Source organism: Haematobia irritans, chromosome 1, assembly GCF_050003625.1.
Source record: "Haematobia irritans isolate KBUSLIRL chromosome 1, ASM5000362v1, whole genome shotgun sequence".
Classification (NCBI taxonomy): domain Eukaryota; kingdom Metazoa; phylum Arthropoda; class Insecta; order Diptera; family Muscidae; genus Haematobia; species Haematobia irritans.
The window spans coordinates 1660723-1687183 of record NC_134397.1 but is presented as its reverse complement, the minus strand read 5'-3'; the positions used below and the strand labels follow the sequence as shown (position 1 = coordinate 1687183).

Below are 26461 nucleotides of genomic sequence, written 5' to 3'. Positions count from 1 at the left end.
TGACTTTAATAATTTTTGATGTACGTTAGTTAAATTAACTAAAAAAATGAGTAAAAATTATACACCAAGGAAGCATAAAGATTTATTAAATTAGTGTCTCCTACAAAATAGTTCAGAATTTCTTAAAGTTTGTAAATTTTACCAATAATCCACCCATCTTGAACTTCGTATGACACAAATGAAATTTTTGCAATTTTGAACTCGAATTTTTTCCTTCACATTACGAAATTTTCTTTTACAAGTGAAAAAAAAAAAAATTATTTTTAATAAATTTTATTTAATTTGTCGAAAAATATTTACTTATTATTGTTATATCGGCGGCGTGACATTTGCGAGTGTAATACAGTTTAGTTAATTTTTTGTAAAATTAAGCTAAATTTTTCTTCCTGTGACCCCCACTGTTTTTTGAGTGTACACTGAAAAAAAATTGACCTAATATTGAAGAGTATGTAACTTAAATTTTAGGACTCGAAATTTACGCAATGCTAAGGACAAAATTCTTTAAAATAATGACATTTTAATTAAAAGAAAGTTTATAATCCTTGTTTCAAAAATTTTTTTCATTAAATTTAAGACACAAATCTTGAAATTTTGCATCCCTCTGTTGAACTTGTAGATCTTTGAAGTAAGGCAAATGTTCCTTAAAATAAAGAAAAACATTTTTAATTTAAAGAAATCGTCTTTAACTCAACTGACATATTGAATTTTTAAATTTAAGATAAAAATGCTTCAAATATAGGCTAAGATTTATTTTAAGGATTTGCATCTTTGGTTTAAAGTTTTTTTAGCATTAAGAAAACAGTTTTTACTTTGAAGTACTTGGCATAATTTGGATTTTTAAACTCGAATTTGTTTCTACATGAATACCTTTATTAATACATCGCAAACAGAAAATAAAAATTCGATGAATGAAATCTGTATCCAATTTTAATTTTATCGATCCTAGATTTAAAGCCAGGGAGGTCCCTACAGAATGTCTTTACTTTAAAGAAGCCGCATCTTTGGCTCGGAAACAATACCAAAATCCTTAAAGGAAGGTCAAAATCTTTGGATCCAAGTAAACTTTTTTTTGAGTGTATGTACAATTTGGCACTTTCTTCCTAGCGTGGCCAAAAACAGCAACGAAAATGTTCCGTTTGAATCCGGAAGTTGTTCGTCATTAAAAGTAATGACTAACTACTTCCAATTTGTTTTGCTGGGTTATTTAATAAATTTGGTATAGCAGACATACATATTATATGATATGTGTATAATTCGACCTATTTTGCCGAAATGTGGGATACGTAGAAAATTTATAATTGTGTGTTTTATGCTAACTCTTTATGTAGAAAACGAAAATATTAGTTACTCTATATGGTATATTACCTAACATTAGACCTAAAATGGCAGAGCTACAAATGTCATATGGCTGTGACTAATTGCTTTATGTTTGCATTGATGCTGTCGTTTCGAATGTCGCCTTTGCTCTTTCTTCTATTCCTAAGTACTTATGATTAACATAGAGATACACTTATACATTTGCAGGCATATATTCATTCATACATTCATAAGTTCATTCGTACATACACACACACACACGGTCACATTCATCCATATGAAGTTTGCAAAATAATTATTAACAAAAGTTTTGCAAATCTTCGTCTTTCTTTCTTTGTGTCAAGATTTATTAATTTATTTATTTTTTTTTTCTTTGTTGTAGCAATACAATCGGCCAGGGGGTGAGATGGCAAGCAGTGGTGCAGAACAGGAAGTTGAGTATATTTCGAAGTATGGATTATACATATAAGGTTTATTAAAATATGGAAAATTGTAGCATTACCCATTGATTATATAGATAAAAGGCCATCAATATAACAACGCTCTGTTTCTGGAGTATTAGAAACTCGAAGATGAATCCATTAAGTGCTTCCAGTGTAGTACACAGAAAAAATATTGTGTCATGTCCTTAAATTCGAATGCGAATTTTACATAGCATATAATACCACCCATTTCTTTGATATGATTTTTTTTTTGCCTTGTACAAAAGTCGATAAACTTTTCAATGAATTCGTGTGATTTGGCTTTAAATTGGGTATCCTAACATGAAAGAAATTTTTATTTGACTTAGATCAACTTGGCTTCATTAATTCTCAAAATTAATGAAATCGTTTTTAATTTTGTTGACTTTTTCTACTTTGACTACAATGCAAAAAAGCGATACAAAATATGACATGTCTTTCAACACTTTATTTTGAGGACGTTTTTACTTGAAATATAGCACAATTTCTACTTGAAGTCGAGTCTGCATTTGGAAGTTTAAGGTGTTGTTAACACGTTTTGAAAGGACTTTGATAGCATACGATTCAAAACTAATTCAAATCTAAAAATGAATTGCATCCTAAAAATCTCCTTACTTCAATTCTCCGCTTCATTAGTTCGGAGTCTATACCAAAATCCATAATATATACACAAAATATTTCGAATCGGCCATGTTTTCAGTGTAGACTTAGTAGTGGCAGTTAAGTGAATAATTAGCAACGGAAAAAAGCTAATAAATGAGATTTTCTTAAATTCATGAAAGGTTTCTCTCCTATTCCCTTCCACACAGTTTCTGAGTTTCTTACCCCATCAATGTTAGTTTGTGATGTTGTGGAGTTTATACAAGGTCCATACTTCCTAAGACGTTTAACATTGTTTTTCGCAGACAATGTCACTGGTCCTAGTAGATTCACTCGGCTACGCTCCACTATGGCCCCACTGACATCTGAACTGTGTTTGCGCCATAACTCACAATTAGCAGCATCTCGCCATAGAATGTAATTAAGCTTCCTTCTGACATAGACTAACTAGCAAAGTACAAATGTCCACAACGTTTACTCACGTTGCTCATTGACTTGCCCAGCTTTCATCTAGAATTTTTAGAGTTCACCAAGATTAAACAAAACAAAAAAGTTAAATCCAAACAAAGCTCCATTAAAAGAATGCAAAAGATGAGTTTCCCTTCTAATGGAATTAACGAAGTAAATAAAGTTATTACCCACTTGCATTAGAACAGGCTCCACCGATGGCATATGGAATTCTTTTGTCATCTTAAGAAGTATCACAACCAGTGTTGCTAGTATTGGGGATTTTTCCCCAAACTGGGGATATTTTTCGTGAATGGGGACGAAATGTTTGAGTTGGGGACTTGGGTATTTGGTGGGGAATTTTCATAAATTTGGGGATTTTTTCGAGAAATCGGTTTAATCTTCTTTAACAAAATTTTATTTCTATAGGAAATTTTGTCAAAATTTTATTTTTATAGAAAATTTTGTCAAAATTTTATTTTTATAAAAGATTCTTTCAAAATTGTATTTTTATAGAAGATTTTTTCAAAATTGTATTTTTATAGAAGGTTTTATCAAAATTTTATTTCTATAGAAAGTTTTGCCAAAATTTTATTTCTATAGAAAATTTTGTCAAAATTTTTTTTCTATATAGAAAATTTTGTCAAAATTGTATGTCTATATAGATTTTTTTTTTTAAATGTATTGGGGATTTTTGTGAGGAATTTAAATTTAAATTGGGGATTTTTGGGGATGAAAACATCATAATTTGGGGACAAGAGCCAGAAAAATACTGGCAACTCTCATTACAATCAAGAGGTTATAATTTAAGACATTTCGAAGAGGGTGTGAAGAACAAATTAATTTTTACTTTTTTCCTACATTGAAGTCATCAATCATGCCAAAATTTGGAAAAACGAAAAAAATCGGCCAATAGAAATGCCAAATATATGATATTTTAGGGTTATTATACGCTAAGGCAAAAATTGATTAATTTTTTTAAAAATAAATAATGACTTAATGTTTTTTTTAATAAATTGAACTTAACTAGAGTAATTTTATTATGGACTTTAGTTTATTATTTCCATATTAAAAATTCCATATTAAAATTTATGCTGAATTATGTTTCTAATTATAAGAAATTCTAGATGAACTCAAGTAGAAGAATTTTTCTAAATTGCCCTTGTCAAAGATAGCCAGTTTCATTGAATGTACATTGTTCTCCATTGTTATTCCAACATAAATCACAGTGAAGTCATATTGCCAAGACGGAAGGTAATGAGCAAGCCAACTTTTATATGTGCGAGTGTGGGAGGTCTGCGAGTTGATTTATCTATTGGCCTTAGCTTTGCCGAGTTAGATGCTGAGTTCACAATGACTCTTCTCACAAAATAATTATTGCCGTAGAGTGATTAATGTGACTGGCTATCATGTTGACAAAACTCCTTAGAGAGTGCCTTTAGTGGGTACAGGACTATGTTGTGTCATACTGTGTCTGTTGACAAATCGTCAATTTCCTTATGTCATTAAATATCCCATTAATGTATGAGGAATAAGAGAATCTTTGAAATAGAATTTTATTAAATCACTAATTACAAACTGGTATAAGCATCAACATTTCATAATCCTTTACCAATATCCATATCTACACTGACGGAAAAAAGCTACGTAATATTAAAATGAATACAGTGTAATTGCTGGTTAATGTAATCAAAATTCATTTCTAGAACGAAATATTTCACATTATTAAGTGCAAAACGCGTTTTTTGATTTGGAAAATGGAATATTAAAGAAACGATGACATTTAAAATGATTTAAGAAGTACTGTTTTGGCGTATTATGTATATCTTAGGTGGGTTCACCCCGAAAAGGAATATGATGACCTCAAACATGTTTCAAGAGAATAATATTATTTTTGGACAGGTAACATGCAACATGCTTGTCCCAAAAATGTTATTTTCTCGGAAATTATGGATCGAATTACGACAAGTATGTATATCATTGACGACAACAATATTTTTGCGACAAAAAAAGTTCCACCTCGGTGGAGGAAAAACACTTACTCAGGTTTTATTGTCTCAGGCGAAATATGACACACCACCATTCAGTTGAAAGTAACAATCAATGCTGGGATTGTGGTACACAAAGTCAAAATAACTCCAGCAGTGTATAAAATGGTCCTAGGAAACTTTAAACTTTGCTTTGGCATTATCCCTTAGATAAAGCTCGGAGGAACTTAGATTTGAAGCATATTGATTTCTAGTTGCTTTTGGATATCCTCACGAGATTTATGGGTGTCAGGTCTGATAAAAGTTGTAACCTGCAAACCCTCAATACACTGGGCTCAGACCACTTCCACTGACAAAAAATGTACAAAAAATTTCATTTCATCGCTATTTTTGCGTAGCATGGAAGACTCAGTCCTTTGTCAAATTCCAGAGCATTTGCGTCGCCTAGTCTAAAAAATACAGAAATCGTCCCTAAATTCGATGATTTTCTCAAAGATTTAAAAAAAGGAAGGCTATATTATATATTATTATATATTTTATTATGTTTCATCTTGGAACATTCTATAATTTATAATTGAGGTCCAATTTTAATTTGGTATTTGAAGTTATGATTTATGAAGGACTTTTATACTACAATATGAAAAAAAAAATAAAATAGAAAAGTGAATAAATTAAGATTTGTTTCCCAGTATTAAGTAGACAAAACAAACATTTTGAAGTGAACTGCATTTCAAATAGGTGCTTAGAGTAATTCCTAGCTTCTTTGGTTCAGAATCAATACAAAATTGTCCAAACATTATAATTCATAACCTCTTGATTCCGTACAAGGAACGTACGAGTGTTATATTTTTAATCTCTCTAATACAATTTTTATGGAATACTTTATTTCAATTAATCAAAGGTCCATAAACTTTCAAATAAAGACGCTTTGTTCTTGGAGTTAAGGGATTCCAGCATAAAATGGGTATCTTTCCATAAAGGAACATCTTAAATAAATCTTAAATATGAGTATTACGGAAATCGTGCTTAAATTCGATAATTTTGTTGCAATTTTTTCCAATATGTTTCTTCCAAACTGACAATTGACAACACCATCCTTAAAATAGGCTATTTTAGGCCTACAAAGAAATTTCTGAAGGAAAGAAATTAATCGGTACATTTTCTATGATGGCAAATTAAATAGTTTTCTTGCAATATAAGCAATTTGAGTATGACAAGCTCTTTAAGTTATATTTCAAAGACCATTGCGACATAGCAATGTCCAGTATTTCCAAGAATTTTATATGTATATATCTCTGGATTGTCTATAGGTCTAATACTCCACTCCAAATGGACCAGTCCATTCAGTGCTAAATTAAATATTAATTTTTTTCATCCAAATGTCAATTGAATATGGTGCACTTAACATTAATGCTGTTATCGCATTCAACCTAAAAGATCTCCCCCCATTTGTATCTGTAGCATCAAATCAAATATCACTGGCCCAAGATAATGAATCGGCCTAAAGGCAGGGAAGTTGTCTACGAGAATTCTCATTTAAAAGCTATACACGCTAACACACACCCACACACTCCCACTGCAGACACAAATCAGCAAACAAAATTTTAACTGACTACCGTTTGTGGTTGGATATCCTTCCGTGTATGTGTGTATATGCATATGTGTGTCACCGTGCTTGAGAGTATTTTCGTCTGGGTGAATTGCCAACAACCACAAACCCATCTTGACCATGTAAACACTGCGGAAATAACGGCAGGGTGAGGGTGAGCCGCATACTCAAAGCATACCTTGAACATGTCTTTGTGAAACCAAAATAGCAAGTCAAGTTTAAGCACTACGGCCACAACATTTTTCGATTTGTTACGAAAGGCATTTCCACATATTCACACACACACACCCGTACAAACTCTTTAACACAAAAGGATACATGAATGTGGAAGGTCTTACCTTCGCTCTCATAGAGTTATTTAGATATGTCCACACTTGGTATTTGTACAAAACGAGAGTATGTCTTGCAAAATGTTTTACCACTTCGATGGTCTGTGTACAAGGCCAGAAATTCATTCACACACACACACATACAAACCCCCTTTACCAAACATGCACACATTCAAATCAAATTGTATGCGGATGACTACGACAAATATGTCTGTAAATGTCTTTAGGAGAAAACAAAAATTATTTTTGTATGGGTCAAGAGAATATCATTGTCATCTTCATTATCGCCATCATCATCGCCTTGGAGCAGGAGTAGAAATAGCAGTTTGATAATCCTGAATACCAAGAACTATCAGTGTGAAATAGTCTGAGTGTTGATGTCAGATGAGAATTGCGACAGCGACAAGCCAGGTGATTGGAATAAATTAAATATGTCCACAGATGACATGATGTTAACTAACAGATAACCTAGGACCCGTTTGGGGGTGGAATAGGGAGTCCAATACTCTCTTAATGGGCCTAAACAATTGATGAAGTACAAAATATTAACCCAAATCAAATTAACCAATTGGGGTTAATTTCTCTATTTTCATGGAAATTGGAGTGAAAAACATTTTTTTTGTCCAGAAACATTTTTGTAGGAAAGTCTGAAGAAAGCCCACAATAAAGGACATGTTTGTAACGGAAGTGTTGAGCTAAAATGTTGTGAAGCATTGGGTTTTTAGAGCTAGTTTTGGAACAGATCTTTGAATACACACATTTTGGAAAATTTTCAACGTATTTCATCAGACAACTCGTGATGTAAGCGATTTTTTGGTGTATTATACACAGAGAATGCAAACTGGTTTACGGAAAAAATGAACTACATTGTATTCCATTTTGAGATTTCCCACAGCATTGGCAAAATAATTACCATACAAATTAACCGTCTTTTACTTTGAATTTAGTTCATCGTATAAAAGATATAATGAACTAAAAGAAAAGATTCATTGGCTCCGAATCTTTGGCATATTATTCTTACTACAGTGAAACCTCTCAAACGTTGGCATTCTGAAAACTGGATATCTCTCAAAAGTGGACGTTTGCTATATTAACACATTCAAATTTACCTCCCAAGATAGGGCACCTGCAAAATATGGAAAAAACTCTAGCCACCACGGGCATTCATTTCTGAGAGATTTCACTGTATTTTTAAGAATTGTTAGAAAATTTACTTTTACTATAATTAACATTGAACTTATTTGTGCTGACATTGATTTTAATGTTGGTTTACAATTTACTTTCCTTTCCCTTCCTTTTTTCCTTCCCCCAAACATTTCTTATCTTGCACCAAATCATTTGTATTTGTTTTGCCTTCCATTTGTCTTTTATTTGAAAAAAATATAGTTGGTTTTAATTTGAAATATTTTATTAATTTGTTATCTTTATTTTAATCTTAAACTTAAAAAAATTATCATAATTTATTATGTCTTAATGTTAGCGATTTATCTATAACATTGCACTAGACATGACATTGTTAACATTTGGCTGTGAGTTGATTGAGGGATGGGTCTTCCAACTGGAATATTGTTAGTATGAAATGACGATGAGGGATACAACGATGTGGATTTTGTGTTTGGTTTCTTCTTAAGATTTCTTCTCGGTTAGATTGTAAATTTGCTGAGCAATAATGGACAGTTCCACATCGATGGGTTTGGTGTCATCATACAGTGAAGGCGCTTCGCCCAATATCATGAATGTTCCAACAAGCGAGGCAATTGCAAAGATCCATAAGAATAAACGATCGAGAACCATAGCCACGAAGCCCCAATCTTGATCTTCCTAAAATGAGATGAAAAATGAAAAAAAAATACAAATAAATTAATATCGAGTTTTCGATAAACCAATAGTGAATATTATTTAAATAAATTAAATGTTCGTTTCTTGTTTGAAAATACAAAAGTGTTTGATTAAATATGGAGCATTTGTGTGTGTGGCGTTTTTATAAATGTGTAAGTGACTAGGTACTGTAGTCAAAAAATTACTTCCTTCCATTTTGTTAACAGTTGCAGTTTAACAATTTTCAAAAATAGATTTTTAGAGTGTTTGAATATGTATAAAACAAGACTTTATCGGGTGGAATTTTCAAATTACGATTTGAAAAAAATAACTGATAATTTTTATATTTCCTATACTATTCGGAGAATCCTTGGAATGTCTCCAAATTTTTATGGAGCCATATCACCGCTGTTGAGAAGCCAAGAGAAAAATGAAACGTCCAAACTGTGGACGATTATTTATGATTGTTGATATTTTAATAAATGGCGCATATTGTAGCCCTTATATGTTTTTCTAATAAAGCAAAAAGAATAAAAACATTTTTACAAATCCTTCGTAAACGTGATCTTCAATCCTAAAAATTTTATTAAACCAAACTCATAGATTTCACTTCCCAACGTCTACCATTATTTCGTATTCAATTATTCTTGATTTCAATCCATTGTGCCATTTCCATTAATATATCGCTGATTAACAGCCTATTTATAGAGGCTACCTTGTGTTGCGATAAAGTGCTAAAATAGTCCTATACAGACGTGAAATGCAGTCGCTCTATCAATTTATGTCCTCCAGAGCTCACCAATGATGGCATAAAAATTCAATTTGCGTTAGTAGGCACGTGTTGCTGATTTGCATGCCAACCTTACTCCAGCATATTTAAGCCAATCGAAATTTATTTGTTTGCCGGTATGACAGTGTTTCAGGATTTCAATTGAATTGGTCATGGTAGATCAAAGCGAGTACTTTGTCAGATGGCCAGTGGAGTAGAGTTTAATTCGTGAAAACGTGAATATTGCATTCATTTTCCAGCATCGATGATTGACACATGGCTTTCAATGTCATCCACACTCGCTCACTCACACATTTACAAGTACGGGTATTTAGATGCTCTTCGGACCATGTGAATGCGTGAGGATTCCATATTGCCATTATAGGGCCACACCCACTTTGCCTCGCCTCCACCTCCACCTCCACCTCCACCTGCTCTTTAGCCATTCTCGTGTGTTTGTGGCAATGTGCAAATTGGTCCTGAGCAAACAAATTGTTGACCAGTCAACCGAAACAAAGCAATTAAAAGCGAACATTTACAAGGCCGAACGAGAAGCAACATCTGGAGTACTTCAGTTATTCGAGCTTGTGTAGCACCAAAAAAAAAAAAAATATACACCAAAACGACTGTACCTACTTCAAGTGATGAATTGCCGCATATATCCTCCTATTTGAGATGGAACATGAAGTTGAAGTTAACCGAAAGTGGTCATGAATGGAGCTCACCATATACAGTAGGACTGTTATATGGATTTCTAAATTTGATAGATATGGTCATATGGGAACTCTAAAACAATTACTTTTTAAATGGAAATAATATTTTTCATGGCTAACGTAGTTATACCAACTAACTTTACAGAAGGTCCTAAGTACCCTTATTCGTTCATTTAACGAAAATCGCCTCTATCTTCTTAGGGATCTTTATAAATTCTTACTTTATTTCATCTTAGTAATGTTGATTGTATTTATATCTGATTGTCTCGCATTGGGTTTCCTCAATGTGCAACACGTCGCTCGAAATGATCTACATATGGAATCGGACATTACTTAATAGGAGTGGAGTTTAGGGAAATAAGTCTGTTTGCCGATTATAGTGAACATTCATTCAGAAACTTGCATATTTTCAGGTTGTACAAGTGACCGATAGAAAGCACTATGATTTAAGAGGAAAGAAGTGCACAAAAATAAGGCATGGCATTGAGATCAACATTAAAAAAAATATATAAAAAAAGATATAAAAGGAATTTTTCAAAAAGTTGGCAAAACAGGGCAAAGTGGTGGCACAAAAATGTAAAAATGTGTTAGAACGGGAATCTGCAACCTTTACAAGAAATGTTTTTGTATAAAAGAAATCTTTTAAATAGGTTTCACTAAAATATAAGGGGCATCAACTTCCAAGTCAAAATGAAAAAATATGGCAACCTTGACACTAAATTGGCTCCAGAGTTTGATTAGAAGGCTAACTTAACCCAAAGGTTACTCATGGAATTATATGAGCGTATTGCAATTATGTATCTCACGTTTCAATTCATATCGAAGCAATTGATATTAACCTCACAATGTTCCAAATCGCCCACTGTGATTTGTAATGAATTTCGCATTTGTTGCAATCATTGGGCGGAAAATCAAGTGAATACATATTGACAAGGGCTTGATTCATTTCAAAATTTGGTTTGTGGTTGCCTTCGGAAATCCGCGAATGTTGTTGGGAGACCTGTTTTCCCAATTGGGGATCAATGTGTGCTGTTTATGATATGTGAGGGTGGTGTACACAATGCTTTTTGCAAAGTGTATTGGAAATAGTTTTGGGGATTTTTACTTACGGCATTGAATTCGTCCTGACGCTGCATGTGGTTTTGTATGAACATGACATTGTGAATGGCTTTTTCCAATTCGAAAGGATATTTTTTGCGAGGTGCAACATCACTCAGGGAATCGTCCAAACCAGAGAGAACTGATGGTAAACCATTGTAACCGCTTAAGGTGCTGAGGCCACCACCGAGGACACCCATCATTCCGCTAAATCTGTACATTTTTGCATTGGAAAGAAGTCAAGAAGAAAAAAAAGAACAAACGAATGTAAAAAAGTGAACTAAGTTGAAATAATGCATATTTTTCACTAGAATGCAAATATTTTGGGAAAAATATTGCACCAGGAGAAAAGAAAATTTATTGCAAGTTTTTTTTTTCTACAAAGATTCTAAATATATTTAGTTTAATTGAATGTGGAAATATATTCAATGAAAAAAATTAATTAATTTAATTAATGTGTTAGTCATAACTAAAATAATTCATAGATCTTCATTGAATTAATTTAGTGTTAAAATGTACCAAATAAATTTTTAAGAGGCGTTAGTGATTGATATTATCATTTTGGTTATTGAAGCAATTTCATTTAAAAATTAATTGTATCCATTAGATACGTGGTTAAAGTTAAATAACATTTTTTTTTGTTTGTAAGCTTTGTGTCAATAGCATCTCTCTATCTACACCTTTTATGGTTATGATAAAAATTATTGCTTTCTGTCGTAGATACAAACCTATTTGTGGCCGATGCACTATGTAAACCATTGCCAACTCTTCCCTGCATTCGTCGTATAGAGTCTGGACTGGAATCTCCGGAACTAATGTTCATTTCATCCATTAGAGCCTTGCCGAATTTCGTCTTGTTGAAATTCATGTTATAGTTGACCTTATTCGCAGCCAAATCTCGTAGTAAATCTTTGGGCACCCGCATTAGCAGGAGTTTGGGTAAACGTTTTATGAAGAATGATCGCACCCAAGGCGCCATGCGATGGGTGCTGGGCTTACGATAATGGATATTCAATATGATAATTGTAATGACCACACTCAGTCCAACCAATAACATGGTGAATAGCAGGTATTTGCCCAATAGTGGCAGGGCCAGAGATGTTGACGGTATAATTTCCGATATCAGCAAGAAGAACATAGTCTGCGACAGTAAAATACTAATACACAAGGCGATTTTCTCTCCAGAATCGGCAGGAAGATAGAATACCAATACCGAGAGATATGATATGCCCACAGTGGGAATAATCAAATTGACGGTATAGAAGAGAGTCTTACGGCGCAGGGTTATATTGAAGAAAATATCTGTAAGACAGGGTATGAATTTGTTGGATTCTCTTCTACTGCTATAGCCCCTTTTGTATTAAATTACCTGGATATGGTTCTGCACAGCAAGGATAATACTTTTCATGCCGCTCAGCTGGTACTCCCAAGATATCCCATTCAACACTGGGATAATATTCTCGTAAATCTATGCCAATTTCCACTTTATTATCTTTGTCATTCTTTTGATTAATATGCTTCAAATCAATCTACGTAATGAAGAGAAATAAAATTGTCCATATCCTCGTTTAGGGCCATAAACCTGAAATCTTACCTGATCACCATCATAGGTCCATGAGCCGAATTTCATAAAACATGTCTGCTGATCAAAGGGAAAATAACGAACATCAATCTCACACGAGGATTTAAAAATTGCTGGTGGAGTCCAAACCACTTTCCCTGTATAGTGAAGAATTGCCTTGGTCATTGTTGTGACCACATACTCACCATCAGCACTATTGGAGAATTAAATGAAAATTACGACGTCATTATTTTGAGGCGAGACATTTGAGATAGGCGTTGCTTATATTTACTTGTTATACAGAACTATGTCTGGCAGCCAAATGTGTTCTGAAGGCACATAAAGCTCTGTAACTCCTCCATATTCAGATGGATCCCATTTGAATTTATGATCTTGCCATTCATGTTCCAACCATACGTTTGTTGTTAAAATTTGATCTTTTAAATTCTGTTTGAAGAGGGAGAGAGAGAGAGAGAGATTGTAAGCTCTTATTAGGATGCTTAATTTAAGAGAGCAAACAATGAAAAAATGTTTGACCTAATATGAATTGTTATTCAACCTTACGTTTAGGATACAAAATTTACACAATATTAAAGACAACTTTCTTTAAATTTTAGGTACAATAAAGTTTAAAATATTTTTTGTTTATTACTATTACACTCAAAAAAAGTGAACTCACTATTGCACTTCTAATGCCAATTTAACTATATTTTAGTTCATAGGTTAGGTTAGGGTGTATCAGGCTCACTTAGACTTAGATTCAGTCCATTGTGATACCACATTGGTGAACTTCTCTCTTGGCACTGAGTGCTGCCCGATTCCATGTTAAGCTCAATGACAAGGGACCTCATTTTTATAGCCGAGTCCGAACGGCGTTCCACATTTTAATTCATGAAATTATTATATTTGGAGAAAGTTTCATTTACTCTAATAATTTTTTTGCGTACGTTAGTTAAATGAACTAAAAGACGGGAAAACATTATACACAAATGAAGCATAGAGATTTACTAAATTCGTATGTCTCATAAAATAGTTCATTATTTTTTCAAATTTGTAAATTTTACTACAAAAGCGTGAACTTCGTATGTCACTAAAGACATTCTTGCAATTTTGAACTCCAATTTTTTCCTTCAAACTACAAAATTTTCTTTTAAAAAGTGAAAAAAAAATTATTTATGTCTAATAAATTTTCTTTAATTTGTCGAAAAATATTTACTTATTTTTGTGATATTGGCATGGTGCCAGCGTTTAGTTAAAAATTTCTAAAACTATTAAAATTTTCTAAAATTAATCAAAAGTATTCTTCCTGGTGGGTTCACTGTTTTTTCACTGTATATTAGGAAACTCATATTTGTGTCCCTGCATTTATCTCGTATGGTTTTAAAGCAAAACAAATTTCCCTTAATGTAATGTAATGTATTAGATTTTCTCCCATTCCCATGAGATTGCTACGTTAGCTAACGAACCTCGAAACCGCACTATAGACATGTCTATCATTCTATATGCATATGCCACTTTGGAACGTAACTGCTGAAAGTTTTTCAGTTAAAGTTAATCGGAGAGAAGATATCTGAAATTTACTTTCTGTTAACTGGCAGTTAAAGCCTACACTCAAAAAAAAAGTGAACTCTATATGGCAGTTAAGCCAATTTAGTTCTATTTTAGTTCATGGAATTTTTATGTTTTGACTTTCCTTGACTTTCTTTGCGTACGTTAGTTAAATGAACTAAAAAGGGGAAAAATTATACACAAATGAAGCATAAAAGTTCACAAAAAAGTTTAGACATTTTTAAAATTTGTAAAATTTACTAATAATTCGCCTAATTCTTGAAATTCATATGACACTGAAGATATTCTTGCAATTAGAAACTCCAGCTTTTTCCTTCAAACTACGAATTTTCTTTAACAAGGGAAAAACAAAATAATTATATCTAATAAATTTTCTTGAATTTGTCGAAAAATATTTACTTATTTTTGTGAAATCGGTTCGACATCTGCGTTTATAATACAGTTTAGTTAAACTTTTCTATAATTAACCCAATGCTAAAATTATACAAACTTTTCTTTACTGGTGTGTTCACTGTTTTTTGAGTGTAGCGGTTCAACATGAAAATGGTAGTTAAAATAATAATCCTTAAATTAACCGAGATATTGAATCATTGTATGCTAATATTTTTTACCAAAATGTTCCATTCTTGATTTGGAACATTTTTTATTTGGAAGTTTTTGATTTGGATTTTTATTTGAGTCTAATATGAGAAATTCGATACATTAAAAAAAGGTGAACCCACATGCAAAGAATATGTAGCTTAATTTTACAAATTTGTATCTTGCAAACATCATACGAAACCCAGTTGGCAACATTTTTCTTTTTTTTTTGGTTCAAGTAATTCAAGTAAACAAAAATTTTTCTCATATTAGAAAAATTTTAGCTAAAACACAATAATTTCCATCAAATAAACAAGTAAGGAAAGTCTAAAGTCGGGTGGGGCCGACGATATTATACCCTGCACCACTTTGTAGATCAAACTTTTCGATACCATATCACATCCGTCAAATGTGTTGGGTGCTATATATAAAGTTTTGTCCCAAATACATACATTTAAATATCACTCGATTTGGACAGAATTTGATAGACTTTTACAAAATCTATAGATTCAAAATTTAAGTTGGCTAATGCACTAGGGTGGAACACAATTTTAGTAAAAAACAAGTAAGGAAAGTCTAAAGTCGGGCGGGGCCGACTATATTATACCCTGCACCACTTTGTAGATCTAAATTTTCGATACCATATTACATCCGTCCAATGTGTTGGGGGCTATATATAAAGGTTTGTCCCAAATACATACATTTAAATATCATTCGATCTGGACAGAATTTGATAGACTTCTACAAATCTATAGACTCAAAATTTAAGTCGGCTAATGCACTAGGGTGGAACACAATATGAGTAAAAAAATATGTTAAACATTTAAATCTGAAGCAATTTTAAGCTCAATGACAAGGGACCTCCTTTTTATAGCCGAGTCCGAACGGCGTTCCACATTGCAGTGAAACCACTTAGAGAAGCTTTGAAACCCTCAGAAATGTCACCAGCATTACTGAGGTGGGATAATCCACCGCTGAAAAACTTTTTGGTGTTCGGTCGAAGCAGGAATCGAACCCACGACCTTGTGTATGCAAGGCGGGCATGCTAACCATTGCACCACGGTGGCTCCCAACTTTTCGACTAAGCAGTGGCGATTTTACAAGGAGAATTTTGGTATTTTGACCATTTTTGTCGAAATCAGAAAAACATATATATGGGAGCTATATCTAAATCTGAACCGATTTCAACCAAATTTGGCACGCATAGCAACAATGCTAATTCTACTCTCTGTGCAAATTTTCAACTAAATCGGAGTTAAAAATTGGCCCCTGTGTTCATATGAGTGTAAATCGGGCGAAAGCTACATATGGGAGATATATCTAAATCTGAACCGATTTCAACCAAATTTGGCACGCATAGCTACAATATTAATTCTACTCCCTGTGCAAAATTTCAACTAAATCGGAGCAAAAAATTGGCCTCTGTGGTCATATGAGTGTAAATCGGACGAAAGCTATATATGGGAGCTATATCTAAATCTGAACCGATTTGGCTGATATTTTGCAAGTTTTTCGAGACCCATACAATATTCGGACGTACGGAATTTGAGGAATATTGGTTGATATACACGCCAATTATGACCAGATCGGTGAAAATATATATGGCAGCTATATCTAAATCTGAACCGATTTTTTCCAAAATCAATAGGGATCGTCTTTGAGCCGAAACAGGACCCTATACCAAATTTTAGGACAATCGGACTAAAACTGGACATCGCTAAATCGACTCAGAATTTAATTCTAAGCCGATCCGTATACTAAAAGGTTGGTCTATGATTACTCCTTCTTGGCGTTACATACAAATGCACAAACTTATTATACCCTGTACCACAGTAGTGGTGAAGGGTATAAATATGTAAAACATTTAAATCTGAAGCAATTTTAAGGAAACTTCGCAAAAGTTTATTTATGATTTATCGCTCGATATATATGTATTAGAAGTTTAGGAAAATTAGAGTCATTTTTACAACTTTTCGACTAAACAGTGGCGATTTAACAAGGAAAATTTTGGTATTTTGACCATTTTTTTCGAAATCAGAAAAACATATATATGGGAGCTATATCTAAATCTGAACCGATGTCAACCAAATTTGGCACTCATAGCTACAATGCTAATTCTACTCCCTGTGCAAAATTTCAACTAAATCGGAGTTAAAAATTGGCCTCTGTGGTCATATGAGTGTAAATCGGGCGAAAGCTGTATATGGGAGATATATCCAAATCTGAACCGATTTCAACCAAATTTGGCACGCATAGTTACAATGCTAATTCTACTCCCTATGCGAAATTTCAACTAAATCGGAGCAAAACATTGGCCTCTGTGGGCAAATGAGTGTAAATCGGGCGAAAGCTATATATGGGAGCTATATCTAAATCTGAACCGATTTGGCTGATATTTTGCAAGTTTTTCGAGACTCATAAAATATTCGGATGTACGGAATTTGAGGAAGATCGGTTGATATACACGCCAATTATGACCAGATCGGTGAAAAATATATATGGCAGCTATATCTAAATCTGAACCGATTTTTTCCAAAATCAATAGAGATCGTCTTTGAGCCGAAACAGGACCCTATACCAAATTTTAGGACAATCGGACTAAAACTGCGAGCTGTACTTTGCACACAAAAATACTCCAACAGACAGACAGACAGACAGACGGACAGACATACAGACGGGCATCGCTAAATTGACTCAGAATTTAATTCTAAGACGATCGGTATACTAAACGATGGGTCTCAGACTTTTCCTTCTTGGCGTTACATACAAATGCACAAACTTATTATACCCTGTACCACAGTAGTGGTGAAGGGTATAAATAGGTCTACGTTGGCTTTAGTGTCCATATTTTTTTTTTAAGTTAAAATTTAAAGCAACTCAGCTTCCTAGAAAATGTTTTTGTTTTAAAGAAGTCACATCTTTGGATTGGAATCGATACCAAAATCTTTCAGAGAACGTTAAAATTTTCGATCCATTATTTTTGAGTGATTATATAAATAAATGAATTTAATTAAAAATATATATTATAATGAATTCTGATTGCATATTATTGCATTTATGAATAGAACTTCCAGTAAAATCCTCCTATTAAATATCATTCACAATTTTTTTGGCTTACTTTTTCTAAAATATAAATAAACTAATTAAATGGTAGAATACTTTTAAAGTTTGTCACAAAGTTAAGAAGCAGATATCATCAAGAGGACTGGGTTGGGTTCTTTGCCCCATCGTTCAGGAATCATACATATGGGACATATTAAATACGCTTCTCTAGAGGATAACGATGATGATGATGATATAATCACATAAGCAAATTGGGTTAATGCCAAAGGCAAAGATGTTCGAAAATGGCAAATAAGGATGGCTTTGCCATTTTAGGAAAATCAGCTGAGGGTGGTAGTTAAAGACACGTGTCATTTTGTTTTTGAATATTCACATTACATGAATGGAATTGCTTCCTGTAAAACAGATTAACAATTAAGAGTCTCTACTTAAAAACTTTATACCATGGATCACTGTATCCTTCAATAAAAATACTTTTACATATCCATATATGTCAGCTATGGCAGCAATGTCATACATAATTTATGCGGATGTGTTTGTTGGCTGGAATCTTAAAAAATATTTCCGTATATGACGATTCTCTTCTGGCAGTTAAATCGTAAAATTATTTCAACTTTTAAATGAAGTGACATGTTTTGTTAAACCTTATACGATGATCAGGAATTCAATGTTATTATCGGGTAATAAAATACTTCCTTCAAAAATGACGAGTAGAGTGAATAAAGAACAGGAAAACAAAGAGATATTAAAACGTTTTTATTGTGTGGACTATTACGAAGGGGTATGCAAGAAGCAATGGGAAAGGGGTGGTGAAACTTTTTCATAGGCAATTCTAGAAAACTTTTATTTAATTATTTTTGAAATTGAACTCTTGCTATGATGCACTCCCCTCCCCTCCTGCGAATGCTGGGCAATATTTGAAAGTAGAACCCAGGCTTTATTTGGCCCTTAGCAGTTGTTTACAAAGGAAATAAAATAGATTTCAATTCCAACATAATTTCGTATGCCTTGGGAACCTCCATTGGAAGCCAGTTCCCATTTGTCATGTCTATCGAAATAATTGTAGTTAACAGAAATAGAAAATAGGAGAGGATTAGAGTGGAGTGGAGTGGAGTGGGTAGAGGTGTCTATGCACGCAAAGAAAAAAAACGTTTGGAAAACGTGTACCGAAAACGTTTTTCTTTTGTTAGAGTTTTTTGAATTGCTTCGAAAATTTTAAACTTTTATCACCAAAAAAATTCGTTTGTTACAAAGTTTTTATTTTTTCAATAAAAAAAGTTATTTTTGAAACAACAACAGAGTCCATTTCGTTTATATCAAACACTGTTCTTTTCTGACTTTTGGTCTTTAATAAAACACATTTTACAGTTCAAAATTTAATATAGTACAATGTAATGTTGAACATTTTTTTCGGAATCTTCCGAACATATGTAGAATGTATGTAAAAAAAAAAAAAAAAAAAAAAAAAACTTTGGTCGAAGCAGGGATCGAACCCACGACCTTTGGCATGAGAGTCAGACGTAGCAACCACTGCTCCACGGTGCCAAACTAAATGTTTGTTTCTGTTAAATAAACTTTGTTTATTCGGTTCGTGGGCGCCGCAAGCTATGCTATATAAATATAACTTATATGGATATTTATCTATTGATGACCATAACAGGTACATAGCTCAGTGGTTAGTGTGTTGGCTTACAAAGTGCATGGTCCGCGGTTCGATTCTCCGTCCAGGCGAAAGGTAAAAAAATTTTAAAAATTTATAAAATCGTATAATTTCTTCTACATTGTTTGTATTACAGAAAAAGGTGCTAAGAACTAAAAATCTTCGTGGAAGTGAGAAAGATGTGAGGGAAAATGCAATTAGCCAGAAAAAAAAATTTTTTGAGTTAGTCTTTATGAAATGGTTTTTACATCCTGGAAAAGAATAAACGTTTATCACAAAAAGTATATACTTTTCTTCCAAATACACTTCCTTACAGCGAAAAGCAAATGAGAAACGAACATTGTTTGTCTAAAATTTCGTTTGGGAGGAAAGAATTATTTTTTTGCGTGTGTGGCAATTCATTTATAAGCTCCCACCCCAACCCTTGGCAATGTCGTCACTTTTAGAGTATTCCTATGTGCTTTGTTTTTCATTCACAATTTGCAGTTTTCTGTTTAGCCAGTCAGTCATTCAGTTTCCAGTTTAATATCAATATAATCAGCACCAAGGTTTGGTTGGTTGTTACAGTTAACACCAAAGGACACACGGGCGGATGGATGGATGGAGTGGAGTGGTGGCAACAACAGCATAAAGCCATTACAGTCATTGTGAAGAAGTGAAAATGTGTCCTATTTGTCGAAGGCCAAAACATATGGTGGGGAAAGCTATTGGCAAGCCTTCTAGCTTACTTCCCTGACTGCTCTGGGGTTGGGGTATACATAAAACAAAATCCACAATTCTTGTGACTCACTTAAAACAAATTGAATTCTCAATATTTCCAGTTTACAATTTGTCGTTCGGTTTGGTAAATTGATTATTTTCATTTGGTTGGACTATGTGAGCCTCCATTCCCCACCATAGACCCATGAAGGAACCATCATCATTGCCATTCCCATCGACAGCATTGGCTTACTTCAGACGAAAGCATGGTGTAGTAGCAGAAGGGAATAAACAAATAAAAAATCGAGCAATAAAATACCATCGATTGGAGGAGAACTGTAAAAAAACTCTAGGCTCTGTCAGTTGGTTTTCCTGCTTGCCTGCCAGCCTGTCTGCCTACTTGCCCATCGGGATACTCAAGAAACAGATGTGTTTTTGAAACGGTCTCGTTCATGAGCCAAATGACAGGCATCTGAATTTTCCATTACATATTTGGACTTGTCGATGTTGCTGCTGCTACATCTACTGGTGATGCTTGTCGACAACATTTATTATTGTTGTTATTATTATGAAGACGGTTCGCCTGTGACGAAGATCAATACCATGGAGGGGCTGGTTGGGCAATCATCATAAAGTTAATCCCTGGCAAGTAAAATGAAGGACCAATGCTATCGAATAACGATATATAAAATTGAAAGGGAAAATGAAAAAAAAAAAAAAAAAACAAAATTCCAACAGAAAAAACAGTTGACGAAATAAAGCAAAATAAACTCAAAGTTAACAATGTAGCCAAAGAGTGGAGAAATGAAATTAAACTGCTATCAAATTAAGATTAATCAATTTATGGATACTTCAGAATATTTGGGGCACTAATCAAGGATGACAATTTCCTATAACTATATAAAAATGTTTATAAATGGGACATAGATGAAATACTCTGAAATGTCACCATGTTGAAAATTGAGTATTCGACAAATTCATTTTTTAGCCAAAAAAGTAAAGTATTAAAGCGATACTTTCGAAAATTGAATCAAATCAACTTTTAAAGTTGGTTAAAATCGACTACCTGACTTGCAGATAATACTGGATCTACTCACTTTTAATGATATCATCGAAAAATAGATTTTTGTATTCTTATTAAATTCCCAGCAAAAAAAGCGTCTCTAAAAAAGTAATGAAAATGTTCTTTTTGGATCCGGAAGTGGTGCAAAATTGACGCAGAAGCAATGAATTTAACATGGGCTTGTCATAGGACGGAATTCCTCCCTTTCAACAGCCGTTGCACTGAATTTGCATCACTTCTTAAGGTGTGATCCCAATTCAATGTTTTAGATGTAAATAGACAAATTCTGTTATATTTTGTCAAATAAATAATTTTTGTAATTTTTTATAATTTTAATGGATTCTAACGCTTGTCGGAAACGTTTGACTACATATATTTTCAAAAATTCACAATTTTTTCAGATTGGAATTAGGATTTTTTTCGACGAAATTTAAATGATTTCTACCATTTTATGAATTCTTACTTCGTTTTTAACCCATTTGAAACAAAAAATGTTAAAATTAACCATTAAAAGTATGAAAAAACCAAGTTATAAAAAATTGAATTAAAAGAACTTCCTGGGTAGTTAAAATAAAGAACATCATTGGGAGGACATCTTCTGGAAGAGCTTTTAAAGTTGGGCCTTTGGAAGAACTTCCAAATTTTTTTGCTGGGTTCCTTAAGATACCCCAGCAAACAAAGCGTCGCCAAAAGAGTAGTGAAAATGTTCTTTTTGGATCCGGAAGTGGTGCAAAATTGGATGTCCACCATTTCAACGGCCGTTGCATTGAATTTGCATCACTTCTTAAGGTGTGATCCGAATCCGAATCCAAATTAAAAAATTTTGTAATATTTTGAGAAATAAATAATTTTTAAATTTTTTATGATTTTTAATGCATTCACTCAAAAAACTTTTCTTTGATCCAAAGGTTTTGACCTTCCTTTAAGTATTTTGGTATTGATTCTGAGCCAAAGATGCGGTTTCTTTAAAATAAAGACATTTTGTAGGGAGCTCCTTGGCTTTAAATCTAGGATCGATAAAATTTAAATTCGATACAGATCACATTCATCGAACTTTTATTCTCTGTTTGCCATATATTAATATAATGGTATTCATGTACAAACAAATTCCAGTTTCAAAATCCAAATTATGCCAAGTACTTCAAAGTAAAAACTGTTTTCTTAGTGCTAAAAAAACTTTAAACCAAAAATGCAAATCCTTAAAATAAGTCTTAGCCTATATTTGAAGCATTTTTATCTTAAATTTAAAAATTCAATATGTCAGTTGAGTTAAAGACGATTTCTTTAAATTAAAAATGTTTTTCTTAATTTTAAGGAACATTTACCATAATTCAAAGATCTACAACTTCAACAGAGGGACGCAAAATTTCAAGATTTGTGTCCTAAATTTAATGAAAAAAAATTTTGAAGCAAGGATTATAAACTTTCTTTTAATTAGAATATCATTATTTTAAAGAATTTTGTACTTGGCATTGCGTAAATTTCGAGTCCTAAAATTTAAGGTGCATAATCTTCCATATTTTTTCAGTGTTCTAATACTTGTCTAGAATCTTTGACATCAAATATTTTAAAAAATTCGCAACTAGAAAGGATTTAAGTTTTTTCGGCAAAATTTTAATAATTTGTACCATTTTATTAATTCTTAATCTTCTTTTAATCTTTTTGAAACAAAATAAATCTAAATTTACCATTAAAAATATGAAAAAAACGAGTTGTATAAAATTGGGTCAAATGAACTTCCTGTGCAGTTAAAATAAAGAACATCTATGGGAAGACATTTTTGGGAGTGCTTTTAAAGTTTTACCTTTAGAAGAACTTCCACATTTTTTGCTGAGAAGTTTCCATTGAACAATTCTTAGTTGTTTTACAGAACGAGATAGAATCATTTTTAGTTTAGGTTACTGTATCTATCTGGTAGCTGCACCAAGAATGTATTCAGTTTTTTTTAAAGGCAGTAGGGTTTGTTGGTTATACTGGTAGCCTGTTTTTACAAATACCACCATTGAATGGGAATATATTAACTTTGCCATTCCGTTTGTAACACATCGATATATTGAATCAGAGCCCATCAAGTATATATTCGGGGTTGTGTTCGTCCGCCCGTCTGTCTTTTGAAATCATGCTAACTTGCGAGCGAAACAAGCTATCCACTTGAAATTTCTCTACGGGAAATGTATCAATCCCAGGGCTGGTACAGGACTAGTCTCTGGTGTGTATGAACCAGTGCAAAGTTCTGGTCAAAACGTATGGAAGGACAGGTCACTTTATCCTAAGTTGGACTCATTTTAAATGACACATCCTAGAACAATTTAGTAGGATTACCGCATAGATAGGTCCTCATGAACTAGTCTGGGACAAAATCTCCTCCAGAAAGGAAAAACTTTTGGAATATATAGAACAATAGATTATTCTCATAATTGTATTTCAGAAGCGTTTAATATGAAGAGAGCATAGAAATCAATAAATTATATACAAAATGTGGTCAAGACACAAAAACTCAACAAATTTAAAGAGATTTAATTAAATTTGAAGAATTTTTCAGAATTATTGAAACCATGTTGACCTCAGTCAAACAAAGATACCTAATTTCATGTAAAGATGCCCAATTTTGAGTCGAATCACTTAACTATAAGAACAAAACGACTTCATTGAAAAGTTTATTGACTTTTGGACAAAGAAAAAAACTTTATATCAGAGAAATGCCTTTTCTACACTCAAAAAAGTTTACTTGGATCTAAAGACCTTCCCTTATGGATTTTGGTATTGATTCCGAGCTATCAATACCACTTCCTTAAAATAAGGACATTTTTTAGGGATCTTAGTAACTTTAAATCTAGGATCAATAAATCTAAAAATAGGATACAGATCTCATTTATGGAATTATCATTCTTTTATTAGTAAATCAATTCAAGTAGAAACAAATGTCAATTTTAAATTCCAAATAATAGCTGATACTTCCAAGTAAAAAATGTTTTTTTTTTTTAATTCCAAAAAAACTTTAAACAAGAGATACCAAATCTCCAAATTAAGTTTCTATCTTTGATCTAAAGATTCAATAATCATTATAAGATTCAATTTCAGTTAATTTAAAGACGATTTCTTTAACTCACGAATGCTTTTCTTTTCTTTAAAGAAAATTTGTCTTAGTGTAAAGACACACAACTTTAACGGACGGACGTAAATTTCCAAAATTTTTGTCCTAAATTTAATACAAAATTTTTTTTTGCAGCAAAGATTATAAACTTTATTTTAATTAAAATGACATTATTATAAAGAAATTTGCCCTTAATATTGTGTAAATTTTGCATCATTAAATTTAGGTAGCGTAATCTTTAATAGCACGTAAATATTATTTTCAGTGTATGCTAAACAAAATTCGCATTTGAATTTTAAGGAAATGAAATCTTTGGTGTAGGTATTTAATCTGTCTTTGTCTAGAAACTTTGTCTCTAGAAACTCTTTCGGTAATGCTATACTAATAATCATTAAGGCAATTAGATATGTCAAAGGAATGAGTATTACAGTTTGTTTTAATTGCTAAATTGACAACTGTGTAAATTTCAAGGACTTCATCAAACTTACCAAGTCAATAAGCTGTGACAGGCGAAGGCCCAGTTTTACCAGCACCGTGTCTGTGTTATTGCTTACGGGTCGAATCAGACGATTATAATTACTGAGCAGGTCATCATACAATCTCTTGGCATCGGGATTTGCTTGGACACTTTGGCACAGTAGTATGAGCACCACCAGAAGGCAAAGCCATTTGAAGTGCGACCATAGCGTGCAATTGCAACGAATCGCAGCCATGTCGCCGCTTTTGGCCCCCAGGGCAGAGAGTGAATTTTAACAAAGTGTGGGTCTTATTTTGCCTTCGATGGTTCTTTTTCCCCCTCTTGTTGTTGTTTTTGTTGTGGAGAAGTAATTAACTGAAATTCACTGACAGTTTGGGGGTCATTACAATCATTAGGTTTTACGTCACAATGGCCATTCTTTGAAGTGTTTAATTGGCAATGATACTGAGATGGAGTACGGAGTGACGTTTCTGTTGCAACGAAGTCACGTGCAGGCGTGGCAAACGTAGATAGATAGTCTTTGGGAGTGACGATTGGGCGACGACAATTCGCAACTATTTTGACCTTGTCGTAGCCGGGTTTTATTTACAAACAAACGTAGTTTACGCGATTCTTCTTCTTGCTCTTTTGTGTGCTCCCATCTTAAAAGCGATGCCAATGACGTCTATACAAAATTTAGTACTCGGGTGCTTTTATTTTAGTACCAACGAAAAACGTTGTTGCTTTCTGAGATGATTGAGGTGTTGGTGGTGGATAAGCAAGCCGACGTGGTGCTCAAACGCAAACACCAGGCAAAAGTCTCCACTATGGCAGTAGCAAAATGTCAAATGGTGTAGCTGTCAAACGAGATTTGACATTTGCATTTACCAATCCCTTCCGAACGTGTGCGTGTGTGTGTGTATTCGGCACGGATGGGGGTGTTTACCCCTATTATGGTGTCTGCTATGAATTTCACTCGTCTTTATTTATAAAAAAATATTACTAAACAAATAAAATACAACACTCGATTTTTTTGCAACAATACAAAACAAAAACACGAAAATGTTCACTTTTTCATTACGCTACACTTGTTTTCTATATGCTTTCTGAGAAGGGGGGGAGGATATATTTTCGGTGAATTTTTGTGAATTGGTATTCAATATCGCTTCACGGCCGACAATATCCGTGACGTTGTTTTGCAAAGCTCTCCGTTGTCCTGTGCACAAAATCACAAGAGCAATACTGATTTGGTGCTGCGGCTTGCTTCTGTCTATTCCACAGAAAAATTCACTATCCACACAAAAAATCTTGTGTAGAGTTTCATGGAAACGAGTTCAAATCTCTGGTCATCTCCACACAATGTAGTTTTGTAGCATCCAGCATACGGCACTTCACCAGAGCAAGCGCATTTATGCTAAATGCCTCTCCTCTCTCTCTCTCTCTCTCTCTATACGAAAAAAAAATAATTACTGTCAGTTTTTCAGTGTCTTACAGATTGAGATTCTCATTTTGTTTTTGAGAAATTCGTAGAGACCAAGAGAATTTTAAATCAAAATGCCGTTGCTTT

At 33.2% G+C, this 26461-nt stretch overlaps 1 protein-coding gene across 1 annotated transcript; it reads right to left on the bottom strand.

Moving 5' to 3' along the window:
• Positions 1-8141: 8141 nt before the first annotated feature.
• nAChRalpha2 (nicotinic acetylcholine receptor alpha2) lies at positions 8142-26140 on the bottom strand. The gene is made up of 7 exons (XM_075288754.1): positions 24926-26140; positions 13003-13157; positions 12744-12924; positions 12519-12678; positions 11878-12451; positions 11161-11362; positions 8142-8572 (listed from the first exon to the last, which is right to left on the bottom strand). The coding sequence occupies exons 1-7, from the start codon at positions 25148-25150 to the stop codon at positions 8378-8380; spliced, it is 1692 nt and encodes a 563-aa protein (XP_075144869.1). The 5' UTR covers positions 25151-26140; the 3' UTR covers positions 8142-8377.
• Between the last annotated feature and the right edge of the window lie 321 nt (positions 26141-26461).